Source organism: Bactrocera oleae, chromosome X (genome assembly GCF_042242935.1).
Source record: "Bactrocera oleae isolate idBacOlea1 chromosome X, idBacOlea1, whole genome shotgun sequence".
Lineage (NCBI taxonomy): Eukaryota > Metazoa > Arthropoda > Insecta > Diptera > Tephritidae > Bactrocera > Bactrocera oleae.
The window spans coordinates 518693-540011 of NC_091541.1; the positions used below are offsets into that span (position 1 = coordinate 518693).

At 50.5% G+C, this 21319-nt stretch overlaps 1 protein-coding gene across 1 annotated transcript in view; it reads right to left on the reverse strand.

The window, feature by feature from the left end:
- The window catches only part of LOC138858055 (mucin-22-like), a 72724-nt gene that overhangs the window by 46395 nt on the left and 5010 nt on the right, over positions 1 to 21319 (reverse strand). The window contains exons 2-5 of the mRNA XM_070112525.1: positions 18773 to 19230; positions 12874 to 13377; positions 5631 to 6134; positions 2089 to 2592 (exon numbers count right to left, since the gene is read on the reverse strand). Coding sequence (XP_069968626.1) covers positions 2089 to 2592; positions 5631 to 6134; positions 12874 to 13377; positions 18773 to 19230 — 1970 coding nt within the window. The remainder of the gene's footprint in view (positions 1 to 2088; positions 2593 to 5630; positions 6135 to 12873; positions 13378 to 18772; positions 19231 to 21319) is intronic.

Here is a 21319-nt window from a genome sequence, read left to right on the forward strand (position 1 = left end):
AGTGTGTCTGGGTCCACACTACCATCTTGGTGTGATTCGAGGCCGACCTAAAACCTCTTCCGTTTTCGGGTACGGCACCCAGTTACTTGTGTAACTTCTTTTTTCGAACTGAAAATTCAGTTCTTCCAGCATTTAGGTTTAAACCACAGCCACCACGATACTCCCCAAAGGGCCGAACCCAATGAGCAGATTGAACAGAAGTCCAAGGGCTTTCTGCTCCCCGTGGTACCGGAAAGTCTCCGGTCAGACTGCGTAGCCTAAACTACTGCCAGTTGAGCTACCCATTACTCAAATGACTGGTGACATTTGTCGCTTGAACTTCAAATGTCTTTTTATTCGCTTTTTCATTTAAAGTGTTTCTAATATCAGTTCAAGCTGAGTATTATATCACTATCACTCCATATACTATGCTGATATTACTGGGCAAAGAATATAATAACAGTCATAGTGCATATTGGCTTTTAGTCGCCTTTTACGACAGGCATGCCTTGCCGCGGGCATATTCTATCCCCTGCCCGCAGGGGTAAGTAGATAGGGACAACGTCCGGTGTGTTTAACGTGAGTACCTGCCGTCGACGGCCTTATCTCACGGCGCTCAAAAGCACAGCGTATCAATACAATGCGTTGATCAGCGCCCCAAACAATACAAGCTTTTTGCAAGTATTTATTTGGATACCAGTGGCAGTGTGTCTGGGTCCACACTACCATCTTGGTGTGATTCGAGGCCGACCTAAAACCTCTTCCGTTTTCGGGTACGGCACCCAGTTACTTGTGTAACTTCTTTTTTCGAACTGAAAATTCAGTTCTTCCAGCATTTAGGTTTAAACCACAGCCACCACGATACTCCCCAAAGGGCCGAACCCAATGAGCAGATTGAACAGAAGTCCAAGGGCTTTCTGCTCCCCGTGGTACCGGAAAGTCTCCGGTCAGACTGCGTAGCCTAAACTACTGCCAGTTGAGCTACCCATTACTCAAATGACTGGTGACATTTGTCGCTTGAACTTCAAATGTCTTTTTATTCGCTTTTTCATTTAAAGTGTTTCTAATATCAGTTCAAGCTGAGTATTATAGCACTATCACTCCATATACTATGCTGATATTACTGGGCAAAGAATATAATAACAGTCATAGTGCATATTGGCTTTTAGTCGCCTTTTATGACAGGCATGCCTTGCCGCAGGCATATTCTATCCCCTGCCCGCAGGGGTAGTAGATAGGGACAACTTTCGTTGTAGATTTACGTGAGTACCTGCCGGCGACGGCCTTACCTTACGGTGTTCAAAACACAACGGATCAATACAATGCGTTGATCAGCGCCCCAAACAATACAAGCTTATGCAAGTATTTATTTGGATACCAGTGGCAGTGTGTCTGGGTCCACACTACCATCTTGGTATGATTCGAGGCCGACCTAAAACCTCTTCCGTTTTCGGGTACGGCACCCAGTTACTTGTGTAACTTCTTTTTTTCGAACTGAAAATTCAGTTCTTCCAGCATTTAGGTTTAAACCACAGCCACCACGATACTCCCCAAAGGGCCGAACCCAATGAGCAGATTGAACAGAAGTCCAAGGGCTTTCTGCTCCCCGTGGTACCGGAAAGTCTCCGGTCAGACTGCGTAGCCTAAACTACTGCCAGTTGAGCTACCCATTACTCAAATGACTGGTGACATTTGTCGCTTGAACTTCAAATGTCTTTTTATGCGCTTTTTCATTTAAAGTGTTTCTAATATCAGTTCAAGCTGAGTATTATAGCACTATCACTCCATATACTATGCTGATATTACTGGGCAAAGAATATAATAACAGCCATAGTGCATATTGGCTTTTAGTCGCCTTTTACGACAGGCATGCCTTGCCGCGGGCATTAACCTGCTCGGCGGCGAGGAGTGTCCTCCACAGCCTCCTCTAAGGGCGTCAACTTGTCCACGAAGATGGGTATTCTCGGTTACTACCGTCATCAGAAGTGCCTCGTACTTCGAGGCAAGCTCCATCAGCCCCTTCGCGATCCCTATATCAAAATTCTCGGCCCCAAAAACTATTCCGCTAAGTTCCGCCGAAATTTTCTTTATAGCCGCTACATGGCTCACCGCACCACCCCCGACAACAACACCCCCCTTAAGAGCACCACGGTTGCTCGCGCCGCCCTTGCTCGCGCTCGTATTGCTCGCGCTCGTTTTGCTAGCGCCCGTTTTCTTCGCGCCCGTATCAACGCGCGCAACACCCACTTCGCCCTCGCCCGACTTTGCGGGGTGAACAGCCGCTTTTTCAGCGGTGTCACCGTTATCGCAACCGCTACCACTACAGCTCCCGCCCTCATCACTCCCCGTTTCTGCCGGCGACCCCAAACGCGCCTTCCGCCGTGGCGGGGACCTCACCGATGGCCTCACCGCCTCGTCTCCCGAAGTGTCCACCGTTACCACCGATGGACCGGACTCCTCGCTCCCAGCGAGCGATTTAACCCTCCTCCTCCGTGGTGGAGGCATTCTTGCCTTCGGACGCCCTTTGGTAGGCTGATCCGCCGAACTTACCACTGACGCAGATGGCACTAGTTCAACAGATGCCGAAAACAGCCGCTCGCCAAGTACGTGCAACTGAACGCGCTGGAGAAAGTATCTCTAGCGCAGACCCGCTCTATAGCAGCGACGACCCAAGCGGACGATTAATGCGTTCTCGCTAGGGTACAGCCCACAACTCCAGCCAAAAGGCCTGGACAGAGGTCACTCAAATTGACCGCCGGACGGATCAATGTCCCCGTAACGGCCGCGAGTCGACCGATGTGGCGCTGGACCGAACCGATCCGTGGGTTAAACGCACACTGCTACGACCGTTTGTCTGCACACGATACACTCACTTCGACACTGGACAGACGCTGGTACTTTTGAGCAATCCTGCTCGAAACCTGCTGAAACTGGCCAACTGAACACCAGATGCCCAACACAACACTCCAAATAGGCAACCCTGCCGGCAAAGAATACCAACAATACGGCACAAAACTGGGGCTGTGCAAAAAGTCCCCCACCAACAACAACGTGAACGACCACGTTGCGGTAGCACCTAAAGGTACTGTACACAATATTAAAAAATATGTACTTACCGCTATTCACCGAAAAATGCCCAAGAAACACGCCAATTGTGCCCTTGCACAAATAAAAACACACTCGCGGTCACGTACCCGAGCACTAACAACAAAACGCGAATACTCGCACAAAGCGAAATTCCGCAAGAAATTGTAGCAACAATTTCACACACTCGAAAAGCAACGGTGCTTATGCTAACGCGTAAACAAATATCCCTCAAAAGGAAATGCCGAAAAATCACCGAAAATCACTAATCACAACGATGCGCACGCACGTCTATTCGCGTCGGAATCCAAACAACGAATCAGTAGATAGGGACAACTTTCGTTGTAGATTTACGTGAGTGCCTGCCGGCGACGGCCTTACCTCACGGTGTTCAAAAACACAACGTATCAATACAATGCGTTGATCAGCGCCCCAAACAATACGAGCTTTTTGCAAGTATTTATTTGGATACCAGTGGCAGTGTGTCTGGGTCCACACTACCATCTTGGTGTGATTCGAGGCCGACCTAAAACCTCTTCCGTTTTCGGGTACGGCACCCAGTTACTTGTGTAACTTCTTTTTTCGAACTGAAAATTCAGTTCTTCCAGCATTTAGGTTTAAACCACAGCCACCACGATACTCCCCAAAGGGCCGAACCCAATGAGCAGATTGAACAGAAGTCCAAGGGCTTTCTGCTCCCCGTGGTACCGGAAAGTCTCCGGTCAGACTGCGTAGCCTAAACTACTGCCAGTTGAGCTACCCATTACTCAAATGACTGGTGACATTTGTCGCTTGAACTTCAAATGTCTTTTTATTCGCTTTTTCATTTAAAGTGTTTCTAATATCAGTTCAAGCTGAGTATTATATCACTATCACTCCATATACTATGCTGATATTACTGGGCAAAGAATATAATAACAGTCATAGTGCATATTGGCTTTTAGTCGCCTTTTACGACAGGCATGCCTTGCCGCGGGCATATTCTATCCCCTGCCCGCAGGGGTAAGTAGATAGGGACAACGTCCGGTGTGTTTAACGTGAGTACCTGCCGTCGACGGCCTTATCTCACGGCGCTCAAAAGCACAGCGTATCAATACAATGCGTTGATCAGCGCCCCAAACAATACAAGCTTTTTGCAAGTATTTATTTGGATACCAGTGGCAGTGTGTCTGGGTCCACACTACCATCTTGGTGTGATTCGAGGCCGACCTAAAACCTCTTCCGTTTTCGGGTACGGCACCCAGTTACTTGTGTAACTTCTTTTTTCGAACTGAAAATTCAGTTCTTCCAGCATTTAGGTTTAAACCACAGCCACCACGATACTCCCCAAAGGGCCGAACCCAATGAGCAGATTGAACAGAAGTCCAAGGGCTTTCTGCTCCCCGTGGTACCGGAAAGTCTCCGGTCAGACTGCGTAGCCTAAACTACTGCCAGTTGAGCTACCCATTACTCAAATGACTGGTGACATTTGTCGCTTGAACTTCAAATGTCTTTTTATTCGCTTTTTCATTTAAAGTGTTTCTAATATCAGTTCAAGCTGAGTATTATAGCACTATCACTCCATATACTATGCTGATATTACTGGGCAAAGAATATAATAACAGTCATAGTGCATATTGGCTTTTAGTCGCCTTTTATGACAGGCATGCCTTGCCGCAGGCATATTCTATCCCCTGCCCGCAGGGGTAGTAGATAGGGACAACTTTCGTTGTAGATTTACGTGAGTACCTGCCGGCGACGGCCTTACCTTACGGTGTTCAAAACACAACGGATCAATACAATGCGTTGATCAGCGCCCCAAACAATACAAGCTTATGCAAGTATTTATTTGGATACCAGTGGCAGTGTGTCTGGGTCCACACTACCATCTTGGTATGATTCGAGGCCGACCTAAAACCTCTTCCGTTTTCGGGTACGGCACCCAGTTACTTGTGTAACTTCTTTTTTTCGAACTGAAAATTCAGTTCTTCCAGCATTTAGGTTTAAACCACAGCCACCACGATACTCCCCAAAGGGCCGAACCCAATGAGCAGATTGAACAGAAGTCCAAGGGCTTTCTGCTCCCCGTGGTACCGGAAAGTCTCCGGTCAGACTGCGTAGCCTAAACTACTGCCAGTTGAGCTACCCATTACTCAAATGACTGGTGACATTTGTCGCTTGAACTTCAAATGTCTTTTTATGCGCTTTTTCATTTAAAGTGTTTCTAATATCAGTTCAAGCTGAGTATTATAGCACTATCACTCCATATACTATGCTGATATTACTGGGCAAAGAATATAATAACAGCCATAGTGCATATTGGCTTTTAGTCGCCTTTTACGACAGGCATGCCTTGCCGCGGGCATTAACCTGCTCGGCGGCGAGGAGTGTCCTCCACAGCCTCCTCTAAGGGCGTCAACTTGTCCACGAAGATGGGTATTCTCGGTTACTACCGTCATCAGAAGTGCCTCGTACTTCGAGGCAAGCTCCATCAGCCCCTTCGCGATCCCTATATCAAAATTCTCGGCCCCAAAAACTATTCCGCTAAGTTCCGCCGAAATTTTCTTTATAGCCGCTACATGGCTCACCGCACCACCCCCGACAACAACACCCCCCTTAAGAGCACCACGGTTGCTCGCGCCGCCCTTGCTCGCGCTCGTATTGCTCGCGCTCGTTTTGCTAGCGCCCGTTTTCTTCGCGCCCGTATCAACGCGCGCAACACCCACTTCGCCCTCGCCCGACTTTGCGGGGTGAACAGCCGCTTTTTCAGCGGTGTCACCGTTATCGCAACCGCTACCACTACAGCTCCCGCCCTCATCACTCCCCGTTTCTGCCGGCGACCCCAAACGCGCCTTCCGCCGTGGCGGGGACCTCACCGATGGCCTCACCGCCTCGTCTCCCGAAGTGTCCACCGTTACCACCGATGGACCGGACTCCTCGCTCCCAGCGAGCGATTTAACCCTCCTCCTCCGTGGTGGAGGCATTCTTGCCTTCGGACGCCCTTTGGTAGGCTGATCCGCCGAACTTACCACTGACGCAGATGGCACTAGTTCAACAGATGCCGAAAACAGCCGCTCGCCAAGTACGTGCAACTGAACGCGCTGGAGAAAGTATCTCTAGCGCAGACCCGCTCTATAGCAGCGACGACCCAAGCGGACGATTAATGCGTTCTCGCTAGGGTACAGCCCACAACTCCAGCCAAAAGGCCTGGACAGAGGTCACTCAAATTGACCGCCGGACGGATCAATGTCCCCGTAACGGCCGCGAGTCGACCGATGTGGCGCTGGACCGAACCGATCCGTGGGTTAAACGCACACTGCTACGACCGTTTGTCTGCACACGATACACTCACTTCGACACTGGACAGACGCTGGTACTTTTGAGCAATCCTGCTCGAAACCTGCTGAAACTGGCCAACTGAACACCAGATGCCCAACACAACACTCCAAATAGGCAACCCTGCCGGCAAAGAATACCAACAATACGGCACAAAACTGGGGCTGTGCAAAAAGTCCCCCACCAACAACAACGTGAACGACCACGTTGCGGTAGCACCTAAAGGTACTGTACACAATATTAAAAAATATGTACTTACCGCTATTTACCGAAAAATGCCCAAGAAACACGCCAATTGTGCCCTTGCACAAATAAAAACACACTCGCGGTCACGTACCCGAGCACTAACAACAAAACGCGAATACTCGCACAAAGCGAAATTCCGCAAGAAATTGTAGCAACAATTTCACACACTCGAAAAGCAACGCTAACGCGTAAACAAATATCCCTCAAAAGGAAATGCCGAAAAATCACCGAAAATCACTAATCACAACGATGCGCACGCACGTCTATTCGCGTCGGAATCCAAACAACGAATCAGTAGATAGGGACAACTTTCGTTGTAGATTTACGTGAGTACCTGCCGGCGACGGCCTTACCTCACGGTGTTCAAAACACAACGGATCAATACAAAGCGTTGATCAGCGCCCCAAACAAAACGAGCTTATGCAAGTATTTATTTGGATACCAGTGGCAGTGTGTCTGGGTCCACACTACCATCTTGGTATGATTCGAGGCCGACCTAAAACCTCTTCCGTTTTCGGGTACGGCACCCAGTTACTTGTGTAACTTCTTTTTTCGAACTGAAAATTCAGTTCTTCCAGCATTTAGGTTTAAACCACAGGCACCACGATACTCCCCAAAGGGCCGAACCCAATGAGCAGATTGAACAGAAGTCCAAGGGCTTTCTGCTCCCCGTGGTACCGGAAAGTCTCCGGTCAGACTGCGTAGCCTAAACTACTGCCAGTTGAGCTACCCATTACTCAAATGACTGGTGACATTTGTCGCTTGAACTTCAAATGTCTTTTTATTCGCTTTTTCATTTAAAGTGTTTCTAATATCAGTTCAAGCTGAGTATTATAGCACTATCACTCCATATACTATGCTGATATTACTGGGCAAAGAATATAATAACAGTCATAGTGCATATTGGCTTTTAGTCGCCTTTTACGACAGGCATGCCTTGCCGCGGGCATATTCTTTCCCCAAATGTAAATAGGGACAACTTTCGTTGTAGATTTACGTGAGTACCTGCCGGCAACGGCCTTACCTCACGGTGTTCAAAACACAACGGATCAATACAATGCGTTGATCAGCGCCCCAAACAAAACGAGCTTATGCAAGTATTTATTTGGATACCAGTGGCAGTGTGTCTGGGTCCACACTACCATCTTGGTATGATTCGAGACCGACCTAAAACCTCTTCCGTTTTCGGGTACGGCACCCAGTTACTTGTGTAACTTCTTTTTTCGAACTGAAAATTCAGTTCTTCCAGCATTTAGGTTTAAACCACAGCCACCACGATACTCCCCAAAGGGCCGAACCCAATGAGCAGATTGAACAGAAGTCCAAGGGCTTTCTGCTCCCCGTGGTACCGGAAAGTCTCCGGTCAGACTGCGTAGCCTAAACTACTGCCAGTTGAGCTACCCATTACTCAAATGACTGGTGACATTTGTCGCTTGAACTTCAAATGTCTTTTTATTTGCTTTTTCATTTAAAGTGTTTCTAATATCAGTTCAAGCTGAGTATTATAGCACTATCACTCCATATACTATGCTGATATTACTGGGCAAAGAATATAATAACAGTCATAGTGCATATTGGCTTTTAGTCGCCTTTTACGACAGGCATGCCTTGCCGCGGGCATATTCTTTCCCCAAACCCGCAGGGGAAGTAAATAGGGACAACGTCCGGTGTGTTTAACGTGAGTACCTGCCGTCGACGGCCTTATCACACGGCGCTCAAAAGCACAGCGTATCAATACAATGCGTTGATCAGCGCCCCGAAAATGCTAGGCATATTTCAGTACCGATTGGTAGTGTGGAATGGACACACTACACACCTTGGTAAGGTTCGAGGCCTATCTAAAACCTCTGCCGTACTTTGGGTCCGGCACCCGGTTGCAATGCAACTCCACATTGAACTGACAAAACGTCAGTTCTTCCCGCATTTGGGTATAAACCACAACCACCACGATACTCCCCGAAGGGCCAGTCCGCATGAGCAGGTTGGAGCGAACTCCAAGGGCCCCTGCTCCCCGTGGTACCAGAATTAAGTCTCCGGTCAGACCTCGTAGCCGAAGCTACTACCAGTTGAGCCTCCATACAGCTCTGGACTGGTAACCAAGGGTTGAACCCGATACGCACATTACACTCACACACCTTTCACACAAGAAGCTAACCCTAACTCACAGTTAAACGCCTCCGCCGCCTAAACAATTCACGCGCAAACGACCCTAACTGTTCGGCATTCCGACTAGTGGAGATCACACCGCTAACATCTAACCGTCCATCAGTCCAGCTAATCCCCATACCCCCTAGATCCCTAATGTCCGAGTACATCGGGCACTCCGCGATCAAGTGAACCCAGTCTTCACGACGCGCCCCACACAAACACCCCGACCTATCAGAAAGGTGCCTCTGATGCAAAAATGCATTCAGAGGCCCATGCCCCGTTAACAAAAAACCCAGACTCAGACAAAATCTGAAGTCTGGGTTACCCTCAACGAACCTAACATCCCGGATGTACTCATAAGTCACCCGACCGTTAGGACTATTGTCCCAACGGTCTTGCCACCTACTCCTAACCCTATCATCTAGAAGCCTCTTGCTCCCTAGATACCCCTCCCTCTCCACATCATCATCGGAAATCCAGTCATTCCGCAGCAATGACACACTCAAGCCCCTTCTTAACCTGAAAGCAACAGCACGCTGTATGACAATCAGGTCAAGAGGGGGTGCACCTAGTAAAACCTGCATCGCATCCGTTGAAACGGTGCGACATACAGGCAAACATGCAAGCATCATGCAACGTTGCACCGAGAGGAGTTTTCGGCGACCAGAGACCGTCATCGCTGTTTCCCACCATATTGCGGCTCCATAAGTGGCACAAGCCACAAATAGACCACGGTATATGGTGCGAACAGCACGGCGTCCAAGGCCCCAATCGCTCCTCAAGATGCGTCGCACTTTGCCTACGACCGCCTGCAGTCGCTCCTTCAAATTCGCCAAGTGTGGAGTAAAACACATTCTTTCACTCATGGTCAGCCCCAGGTATTTGACTTGCGTCACATACCTGATGCTGACCCCATTCACACGGATAATCGGTGGACGAGCCGGAGACAATCTGCCCTTAAGCAGCATTGTCACCGTTTTGTCCATCGATATGTCAACCCCCACACCTAAACCCCAACTATTTACAATTTCTAAAAATTGTCCTCCCGCCCGCTCTAACTCAAATCGCGATCGACCTTCAACCAGAAGGAGAAGGTCGTCCGCATACGCACAACATTTACAGAGGGGTTCGAGCTGTCCAAGCAGAGAGTCCATCATGAGGTTCCAAATATATGGACCGCAGATGGATCCCTGCGGGCAGCCACGAACCACTCCGATCTCCACACTCCCATTCATTCCGACTAGAGAGGCTTTTCTGTCCGAAAAGTAACTCCGCCAAAGAGTAATTTCCGGACAGCCAAGCTCCTCCAGCCGTTGCAACACTCGATCCCAGCTTAGGTAATCAAATGCCCCCTTGAAGTCAACAAATATGCCAAGGACATATTTGTTGACATTCTCCCTAACAGCACCCTGAACGTAGAACCACGCATCCTCTACACTGCGTCCTTTCCTGAACCCATACTGTCTATCCGACCACATACCCCGCGTTAGCTCCTGAAGCCGTTCCACCATAACTCTTTCCAGCACTTTTCCAAGTACTGGAAGGAGACTGATGCCCCGATAAGAGCGAGGATCACTCCTGATCCTATCAGGGGACTTCAGGAGAGGTACAACCCTAGCAATTTTCCACTCGCGTGGAAAATAACCCTCCCACACGCACTTATTATAAATGGCCTCCAAGTATTCCGGAATGAACTTCCACAAGCTTTTGCACATCTCTCCGTTCAAACCATCAAAACCTGGGGACCGTTTAGACCTGACCAGGCCAAAGGCGTACCCCAACTCTCCATCGTCTAATGGAGGGACAGGTACCTCTTGTGCTTGAGGTACCTGAACCTCCGCCCTAGGAAAGAACGCTCCTAACAAAGCCCCCGCACACTCTCTCCACGTTGATAACATAGTGTCACCAACGCGAAGAGAGGTAACGTCCTCCCTCTTACGACCCCGATCCTATAGACCTGACCCCACGGGTCGTCCCTATTCTCACTCACGAAACTCCTCCACTCCTCTTCTTTAACTTTTACCAACATATCCTTATATTCCCTAGCAGCACAACTAAGTTCATGCCTAAGCTGGGACAGCCTGTCAGAATTGGACCGCCGAGCGCGTTGAAACTTTCGCCTCAATCGCCTGACAGTCCTCCTCTTCAAGGTTAACTCATGCGTCCACCACTTAATTTTCCTAACGATAAAACTTTCACACTTTCTAAGTACCCTATCATTAACCCCCCACACTACCTCATAAAGACGAGCAACCTGCTCATCAACCCCCAAATCCTCAAACGCTCTAAGCGGTATACCCAATACCGCTTCCCTGACAGATCGTCCATATTGGTTCCAGTCGATACCAGAGGTACGCCATCGCCGCAATGGACTCTCATACAGCGAGGGAGGGGATTTGGGAGTAACCATAATTTGGATCAAATTATGATCACTCAATCCCCACCCTCCCTTAACCTCCCATCTAGCTACGAACGCCCTATCTGCTGCCTGATTCATAAGCGTCACGTCAATGTCACTCACGCCCCCAGGCCCATCAAACGTGTACCATTCACTCGGCTCATTCACAATGTGGAGGTTTTTAGCCACCACCCATTCACTTAATGCCTCGCCTCGACTGTGGCTTTGATATCCAGACGAATGCCGGGATACCTTACTAAACCACATCGAAGACGAGGCATTCGCATCCAGCCCTAGGATAAATGGGCTACTACTCGCAAGTAGTAGTAGCTTATCCATGTAGCCCAGGTAGGGCTCTAGGGGCTCGCTAAATTTGCAGTACAAACTAGCTACAATCAGCCTACCGAACTTCCCCTCTATCGCGACACATACACCCAGTTGTGAGGAATCCACAACTACACAATCGTAGTTGGGATCACTCACAACAATTGCAGCATTAGCCCCAAGGTCCGTGAAGACCTTGAAACTACCAGGAAGACCCCGAACCACACCATTGGTGGCGTAGGGCTCCTGGAGTAAGGCAATGCCGCACCTCCCCTCAGCCATACACCCCCCCAATTCACACATTACGGCATACGCCCCCTGGCAGTTTAACTGTATAATTCCCCCCATCAGTGTCTGGCGAGGGCGCGCTCAACAATGCCACAGTATATCGGGCAGACAGCGGACATCATAAGATGCCCAGCTGGTCTACCCTTGAATGCGCAGTTGCGGCAATGGAGTGCATTGACGCAACTGGCAGCTCTGTGGCCTTCCTGACCGCACCTCCGGCAGACATCTGATTTGGCCCTACACACAGCCACTCTATGGTCGAAACTCATACACCGGAAGCAGCCAGCAACGGGGCTATCCGGTCGCACCCGGAAGGAGAACCACTTGATGTAGCACCTACCTGCCTCCAAGAGGGCGGACATCATTTTGTCCGTACCCTCAAGGACGACATTGGTGCTACCATCAGGGGCCACCTTCCAGGGACGACTGACCATCCTCACATCTGACCTCTGGGACGCCGGGCTGAAATCCTGAAGGTTCAGCCGGAGTAACTCTTCCATGAACTCATCATGGGAGATCTCCGTGTGAACCCCCTGGACTACAACCCGAGGACCCAACTTCCGGTTGACAGTCACGTCCAACCCCACCTCCCCGAATTTCGCGTTCATCGCAACTTTCTCCCTCTCTAAAACAGAGGGAGTGCGGATAACCGCCCCACCACCCTTAATTGGCCTAACCTCGTGGATCCTTACCCCCAAGGAAGGACCCACCTCCTTAACAACTTTTTTAATGACTTCCCCAGAGGAAGCTGCAGGCCCCTTACTCCTAACTACAACTGACCAGGTCTCAACAGGCTTCTGCGCCACCGGTGCAATCGCCTCCAGTACAGGTGCTGGGGGCGGAGGCATCGGTGCCGATGGAGCCGGCATTGACCTGCTCGGCGGCGAGGAGTGTCCCCCACAGCCTCCTCTAAGGGCGTCAACTTGACCACGAAGATGGGCATTCTCGGTTACTACCGTCATCAGAAGTGCCTCGTATTTCGAGGCAAGCTCCATCAGCCCCTTCGCGGTCCCTATAGCGAAATTTTCGGCCCCAAAAACTACTTCGCTTAGCTCCGCCGAAATTTTCTTAATAGCCGCGACATGGCTAACCGCACCACCCCCGACAACAACACCCCCCTTAAGAGCACCACGGTTGCTCGCGCCGCCCTTGCTCGCGCTCGTATTGCTCGCGCTCGTTTTGCTAGCGCCCGTTTTCTTCGCGCCCGTATCAACGCGCGCAACACCCACTTCGCCCTCGCCCGACTTTGCGGGGTGAACAGCCGCTTTTTCAGCGGTGTCACCGTTATCGCAACCGCTACCACTACCGCTCCCGCCCTCATCACCCCCCGTTTCTGCCGGCGACCCCAAACGCGCCTTCCGCCGTGGCGGGGACCTCACCGATGGCCTCACCGCCTCGTCTCCCGAAGTGTCCACCGTTACCACCGATGGACCGGACTCCTCACTCCCAGCGAGGGATTTAACCCTCCTCCTCCGTGGTGGAGGCATTCTTGCCTTCGGACGCCCTTTGGTAGGCTGATCCGCCGAACTTACCACTGACGCAGATGGCACTAGTTCAACAGATGCCGAAAACAGCCGCTCGCCAAGTACGTGCAACTGAACGCGCTGGAGAAAGTATCTCTAGCGCAGACCCGCTCTATAGCAGCGACGACCCAAGCGGACGATTAATGTGTTCTCGCTAGGGTACAGCCCACAACTCCAGCCAAAAGGCCTGGACAGAGGTCACTCAGATTGACCGCCGGACGGATCAATGTCCCCGTAACGGCCGCGAGTCGACCGATGTGGCGCTGGACCGAACCGATCCGTGGGTTAAACGTACACTGCTACGACCGTTTGTCTGCACACGGTACACTCACTTCAGCACTGGACAGACGCTGGTACTTTTTGAGCAATCCTGCTCAGAACCTGCTGAAACTGGCCAACTGAACACCAGATGCCCAACACAACACTCCAAATAGGCGACTCTGCCGACAAAGAATACCAACAATACGGCACTAAACTGGGGCTATGCAAAAAGTCCCCCACCAACAACAACGTGAACGACCACGTTGCGGTAGCACCTAAGGTACTGTACACAATATTAAAAAATATGTACTTACCGCTATTCCACCGAAAAATGCCCAAAAAACGCGCCAATTGTGCCCTTGCACGAAAAAACACACTCGCGGTCACGTACCCGAGCACTAACAACAAAACGCGAATACTCGCACAAAGCGAAATTCCGCAAGAAATTGTAGCAACAATTTCACACACTCGACAAGCAACGGTGCTTATGCTAACGCGTAACCAAATGTCGCTCAAAAGAAAATACCGAAAAATCACCGAAAATCACTAATCACAACGATGCGCACGCACGTCTATTCGCGTCGGAATCCAAACAACGAATGAGTAAATAGGGACAACGTCCGGTGTGTTTAACGTGAGTACCTGCCGTCGACGGCCTTATCTCACGGCGCTCAAAAGCACAGCGTATCAATACAATGCGTTGATCAGCGCCCCGAAAATGCTAGGCATATTTCAGTACCGATTGGTAGTGTGGAATGGACACACTACACACCTTGGTAAGGTTCGAGGCCTATCTAAAACCTCTGCCGTACTTTGGGTCCGGCACCCGGTTGCAATGCAACTCCACATTGAACTGACAAAACGTCAGTTCTTCCCGCATTTGGGTATAAACCACAACCACCACGATACTCCCCGAAGGGCCAGTCCGCACGAGCAGGTTGGAGCGAACTCCAAGGGCCCCTGCTCCCCGTGGTACCAGAATTAAGTCTCCGGTCAGACCTCGTAGCCGAAGCTACTACCAGTTGAGCCTCCATACAGCTCTGGACTGGTAACCAAGGGTTGAACCCCATACGCACATTACACTCACACACCTTTCACACAAGAAGCTAACCCTAACTCACAGTTAAACGCCTCCGCCGCCTAAACAATTCACGCGCAAACGACCCTAACTGTTCGGCATTCCGACTAGTGGAGATCACACCGCTAACATCTAACCGTCCATCAGTCCAGCTAATCCCCATACCCCCTAGATCCCTAATGTCCGAGTACATCGGGCACTCCGCGATCAAGTGAACCCAGTCTTCACATCGCGCCCCACATAAACACCCCGACCTATCAGAAAGGTGCCTCTGATGCAAAAATGCATTCAGAGGCCCATGCCCCGTTAACAAAAAACCCAGACTCAGACAAAATCTAAAGTCTGGGTTACCCTCAACGAACCTAACATCCCGGATGTACTCATAAGTCACCCGACCGTTAGGACTATTGTCCCAACGGTCTTGCCACCTACTCCTAACCCTATCATCTAGAAGCCTCTTGCTCCCTAGATACCCCTCCCTCTCCACATCATCATCGGAAATCCAGTCATTCCGCAGCAATGACACACTCAAGCCCCTTCTTAACCTGAAAGCAACAGCACGCTGTATGACAATCAGGTCAAGAGGGGGTGCACCTAGTAAAACCTGCATCGCATCCGTTGAAACGGTGCGACATACAGGCAAACATGCAAGCATCATGCAACGTTGCACCGAGAGGAGTTTTCGGCGACCAGAGACCGTCATCGCTGTTTCCCACCATATTGCGGCTCCATAAGTGGCACAAGCCACAAATAGACCACGGTATATGGTGCGAATAGCACGGCGTCCAAGGCCCCAATCGCTCCTCAAGATGCGTCGCACTTTGCCTACGACCGCCTGCAGTCGCTCCTTCAAATTCGCCAGGTGTGGAGTAAAACACATTCTTTCACTCATGGTCAGCCCCAGGTATTTGACTTGCGTCACATACCTGATGCTGACCCCATTCACACGGACAATCGGTGGACGAACCGGAGACAATCTGCCCTTAAGCAGCATTGTCACCGTTTTGTCCATCGATATGTCAACCCCCACACCTAAACCCCAACTATTTACAATTTCTAAAAATTGTCCTCCCGCCCGCTCTAACTCAAATCGCGATCGACCTTCAACCAGAAGGAGAAGGTCGTCCGCATACGCACAACATTTACAGAGGGGTTCGAGCTGTCCAAGCAGAGAGTCCATCATGAGGTTCCAAATATATGGACCGCAGATGGATCCCTGCGGGCAGCCACGAACCACTCCGATCTCCACACTCCCATTCATTCCGACTAGAGAGGCTTTTCTGTCCGAAAAGTAACTCCGCCAAAGAGTAATTTCCGGACAGCCAAGCTCCTCCAGCCGTTGCAACACTCGATCCCAGCTTAGGTAATCAAATGCCCCCTTGAAGTCAACAAATATGCCAAGGACATATTTGTTGACATTCTCCCTAACAGCACCCTGAACGTAGAACCACGCATCCTCTACACTGCGTCCTTTCCTGAACCCATACTGTCTATCCGACCACATACCCCGCGTTAGCTCCTGAAGCCGTTCCACCATAACTCTTTCCAGCACTTTTCCAAGTACTGGAAGGAGACTGATGCCCCGATAAGAGCGAGGATCACTCCTGATCTTATCAGGGGACTTCAGGAGAGGTACAACCCTAGCAATTTTCCACTCGCGTGGAAAATAACCCTCCCACACGCACTTATTATAAATGGCCTCCAAGTATTCCGGAATGAACTTCCACAAGCTTTTGCACATCTCTCCGTTCAAACCATCAAAACCTGGGGACCGTTTAGACCTGACCAGGCCAAAGGCGTACCCCAACTCTCCATCGTCTAATGGAGGGACAGGTACCTCTTGTGCTTGAGGTACCTGAACCTCCGCCCTAGGAAAGAACGCTCCTAACAAAGCCCCCGCACACTCTCTCCACGTTGATAACATAGTGTCACCAACGCGAAGAGAGGTAACGTCCTCCCTCTTACGACCCCGATCCTATAGACCTGACCCCACGGGTCGTCCCTATTCTCACTCACGAAACTCCTCCACTCCTCTTCTTTAACTTTTACCAACATATCCTTATATTCCCTAGCAGCACAACTAAGTTCATGCCTAAGCTGGGACAGCCTGTCAGAATTGGACCGCCGAGCGCGTTGAAACTTTCGCCTCAATCGCCTGACAGTCCTCCTCTTCAAGGTTAACTCATGCGTCCACCACTTAATTTTCCTAACGATAAAACTTTCACACTTTCTAAGTACCCTATCATTAACCCCCCACACTACCTCATAAAGACGAGCAACCTGCTCATCAACCCCCAAATCCTCAAACGCTCTAAGCGGTATACCCAATACCGCTTCCCTGACAGATCGTCCATATTGGTTCCAGTCGATACCAGAGGTACGCCATCGCCGCAATGGACTCTCATACAGCGAGGGAGGGGATTTGGGAGTAACCATAATTTGGATCAAATTATGATCACTCAATCCCCACCCTCCCTTAACCTCCCATCTAGCTACGAACGCCCTATCTGCTGCCTGATTCATAAGCGTCACGTCAATGTCACTCACGCCCCCAGGCCCATCAAACGTGTACCATTCACTCGGCTCATTCACAATGTGGAGGTTTTTAGCCACCACCCATTCACTTAATGCCTCGCCTCGACTGTGGCTTTGATATCCAGACGAATGCCGGGATACCTTACTAAACCACATCGAAGACGAGGCATTCGCATCCAGCCCTAGGATAAATGGGCTACTACTCGCAAGTAGTAGTAGCTTATCCATGTAGCCCAGGTAGGGCTCTAGGGGCTCGCTAAATTTGCAGTACAAACTAGCTACAATCAGCCTACCGAACTCCCCCTCTATCGCGACACATACACCCAGTTGTGAGGAATCCACAACTACACAATCGTAGTTGGGATCACTCACAACAATTGCAGCATTAGCCCCAAGGTCCGTGAAGACCTTGAAACTACCAGGAAGACCCCGAACCACACCATTGGTGGCGTAGGGCTCCTGGAGTAAGGCAATGCCGCACCTCCCCTCAGCCATACACCCCCCCAATTCACACATTACGGCATACGCCCCCTGGCAGTTTAACTGTATAATTCCCCCCATCAGTGTCTGGCGAGGGCGCGCTCAACAATGCCACAGTATATCGGGCAGACAGCGGACATCATAAGATGCCCAGCTGGTCTACCCTTGAATGCGCAGTTGCGGCAATGGAGTGCATTGACGCAACTGGCAGGTCTGTGGCCTTCCTGACCGCACCTCCGGCAGACATCTGATTTGGCCCTACACACAGCCACTCTATGGTCGAAACTCATACACCGGAAGCAGCCAGCAACGGGGCTATCCGGTCGCACCCGGAAGGAGAACCACTTGATGTAGCACCTACCTGCCTCCAAGAGGGCGGACATCATTTTGTCCGTACCCTCAAGGACGACATTGGTGCTACCATCAGGGGCCACCTTCCAGGGGCGACTGACCATCCTTACGTCAGACCTCTGGGACGCCGGGCTGAAATCCTGAAGGTTCAGCCGGAGTAACTCTTCCATGAACTCATCATGGGAGATCTCCGTATGAACCCCCTGGACTACAACCCGAGGACCCAACTTCCGGTTGACAGTCACGTCCAACCCCACCTCCCCGAATTTCGCGTTCATCGCAACTTTCTCCCTCTCTAAAACAGAGGGAGTGCGGATAACCGCCCCACCACCCTTAATTGGCCTAACCTCGTGGATCCTTACCCCCAAGGAAGGACCCACCTCCTTAACAACTTTTTTAATGACTTCCTCAGAGGAAGCTGCAGGCCCCTTACTCCTAACCACAACGGACCAGGTCTCAACAGGCTTCTGCGCCACCGGTGCAATCGCCTCCAGTACAGGTGCTGGGGGCGGAGGCATCGGTGCCGATGGAGCCGGCATTGACCTGCTCGGCGGCGAGGAGTGTCCCCCACAGCCTCCTCTAAGGGCGTCAACTTGACCACGAAGATGGGCATTCTCGGATGACTACCGTCATCAGAAGTGCCTCGTATTTCGAGGCAAGCTCCATCAGCCCCTTCGCGGTCCCTATAGCGAAATTTTCGGCCCCAAAAACTACTTCGCTTAGCTCCGCCGAAATTTTCTTAATAGCCTCGACATGGCTAACCGCACCACCCCCGACAACAACACCCCCCTTAAGAGCACCACGGTTGCTCGCGCCGCCCTTGCTCGCGCTCGTATTGCTCGCGCTCGTTTTGCTAGCGCCCGTTTTCTTCGCGCCCGTATCAACGCGCGCAACACCCACTTCGCCCTCGCCCGACTTTGCGGGGTGAACAGCCGCTTTTTCAGCGGTGTCACCGTTATCGCAACCGCTACCACTACCGCTCCCGCCCTCATCACCCCCCGTTTCTGCCGGCGACCCCAAACGCGCCTTCCGCCGTGGCGGGGACCTCACCGATGGCCTCACCGCCTCGTCTCCCGAAGTGTCCACCGTTACCACCGATGGACCGGACTCCTCACTCCCAGCGAGGGATTTAACCCTCCTCCTCCGTGGTGGAGGCATTCTTGCCTTCGGACGCCCTTTGGTAGGCTGATCCGCCGAACTTACCACTGACGCAGATGGCACTAGTTCAACAGATGCCGAAAACAGCCGCTCGCCAAGTACGTGCAACTGAACGCGCTGGAGAAAGTATCTCTAGCGCAGACCCGCTCTATAGCAGCGACGACCCAAGCGGACGATTAATGCGTTCTCGCTAGGGTACAGCCCACAACTCCAGCCAAAAGGCCTGGACAGAGGTCACTCAAATTGACCGCCGGACGAATCAATGTCCCCGTAACGGCCGCGAGTCGACCGATGTGGCGCTGGACCGAACCGATCCGTGGGTTAAACGCACACTGCTACGACCGTTTGTCTGCACACGGTACACTCACTTCAGCACTGGACAGACGCTGGTACTTTTTGAGCAATCCTGCTCAGAACCTGCTGAAACTGGCCAACTGAACACCAGATGCCCAACACAACACTCCAAATAGGCGACTCTGCCGACAAAGAATACCAACAATACGGCACTAAACTGGGGCTATGCAAAAAGTCCCCCACCAACAACAACGTGAACGACCACGTTGCGGTAGCACCTAAGGTACTGTACACAATATTAAAAAATATGTACTTACCGCTATTCCACCGAAAAATGCCCAAAAAACGCGCCAATTGTGCCCTTGCACGAAAAAAACACACTCGCGGTCACGTACCCGAGCACTAACAACAAAACGCGAATACTCGCACAAAGCGAAATTCCGCAAGAAATTGTAGCAACAATTTCACACACTCGACAAGCAACGGTGCTTATGCTAACGCGTAAACAAATGTCGCTCAAAAGAAAATACCGAAAAATCACCGAAAATCACTAATCACAACGATGCGCACGCACGTCTATTCGCGTCGGAATCCAAACAACGAATGAGTAAATAGGGACAACTTTCGTTGTAGATTTACGTGAGTACCTGCCGGCGACGGCCTTACCTCACGGTGTTCAAAACACAACGGATCAATACAATGCGTTGATCAGCGCCCCAAACAAAACGAGCTTATGCAAGTATTTATTTGGATACCAGTGGCAGTGTGTCTGGGTCCACACTACCATCTTGGTATGATTCGAGGCCGACCTAAAACCTCTTCCGTTTTCGGGTACGGCACCCAGTTACTTGTGTAACTTCTTTTTTCGAACTGAAAATTCAGTTCTTCCAGCATTTAGGTTTAAACCACAGCCACCACGATACTCCCCAAAGGGCCGAACCCAATGAGCAGATTGAACAGAAGTCCAAGGGCTTTCTGCTCCCCGTGGTACCGGAAAGTCTCCGGTCAGACTGCGTAGCCTAAACTACTGCCAGTTGAGCTACCCATTACTCAAATGACTGGTGACATTTGTCGCTTGAACTTCAAATGTCTTTTTATTTGCTTTTTCATTTAAAGTGTTTCTAATATCAGTTCAAGCTGAGTATTATAGCACTATCACTCCATATACTATGCTGATATTACTGGGCAAAGAATATAATAACAGTCATAGTGCATATTGGCTTTTAGTCGCCTTTTACGACAGGCATGCCTTGCCGCGGGCATATTCTTTCCCCAAACCCGCAGGGGAAAGTAAATAGGGACAGCGTCCGGTGTGTTTTACGTGAGTACCTGCCGTCGACGGCCTTACCTCACGGTGCTCAAAAGCACGGCGTATCAATACAATGCGTTGATCAGCGCCCCAAATAATACAAGAATTTTGGCAAGTATTATTTGGATACCAAAGGCAGTGTGTCTGGGTCCACACTACCATCTTGGTGTGATTCGAGGCCGACCTAAAACCTCTTCCGTTTTCGGGTACGGCACCCAGTTACTTGTGTAACTTCTTTTTTCGAACTGAAAATTCAGTTCTTCCAGCATTAAGGTTTAAACCACAGCCACCACGATACTCTCCAAAGGGCCGAACCCAATGAGCAGATTGAACAGAAGTCCAAGGGCTTTCTGCTCCCCGTGGTACCGGAACCGGCCAGTTGAGCTCCCCATTACTCAAATGACTGGTGACATTTGTCGCTTGAACTTCAAATGTCTTTTTATTCGCTTTTTTCATTTAAAGTGTTTCTAATATCAGTTCAAGCTGAGTATTATAGCACTATCACTTCACATACTATGCTGATATTACTGTGAAAAGAATATAATAAC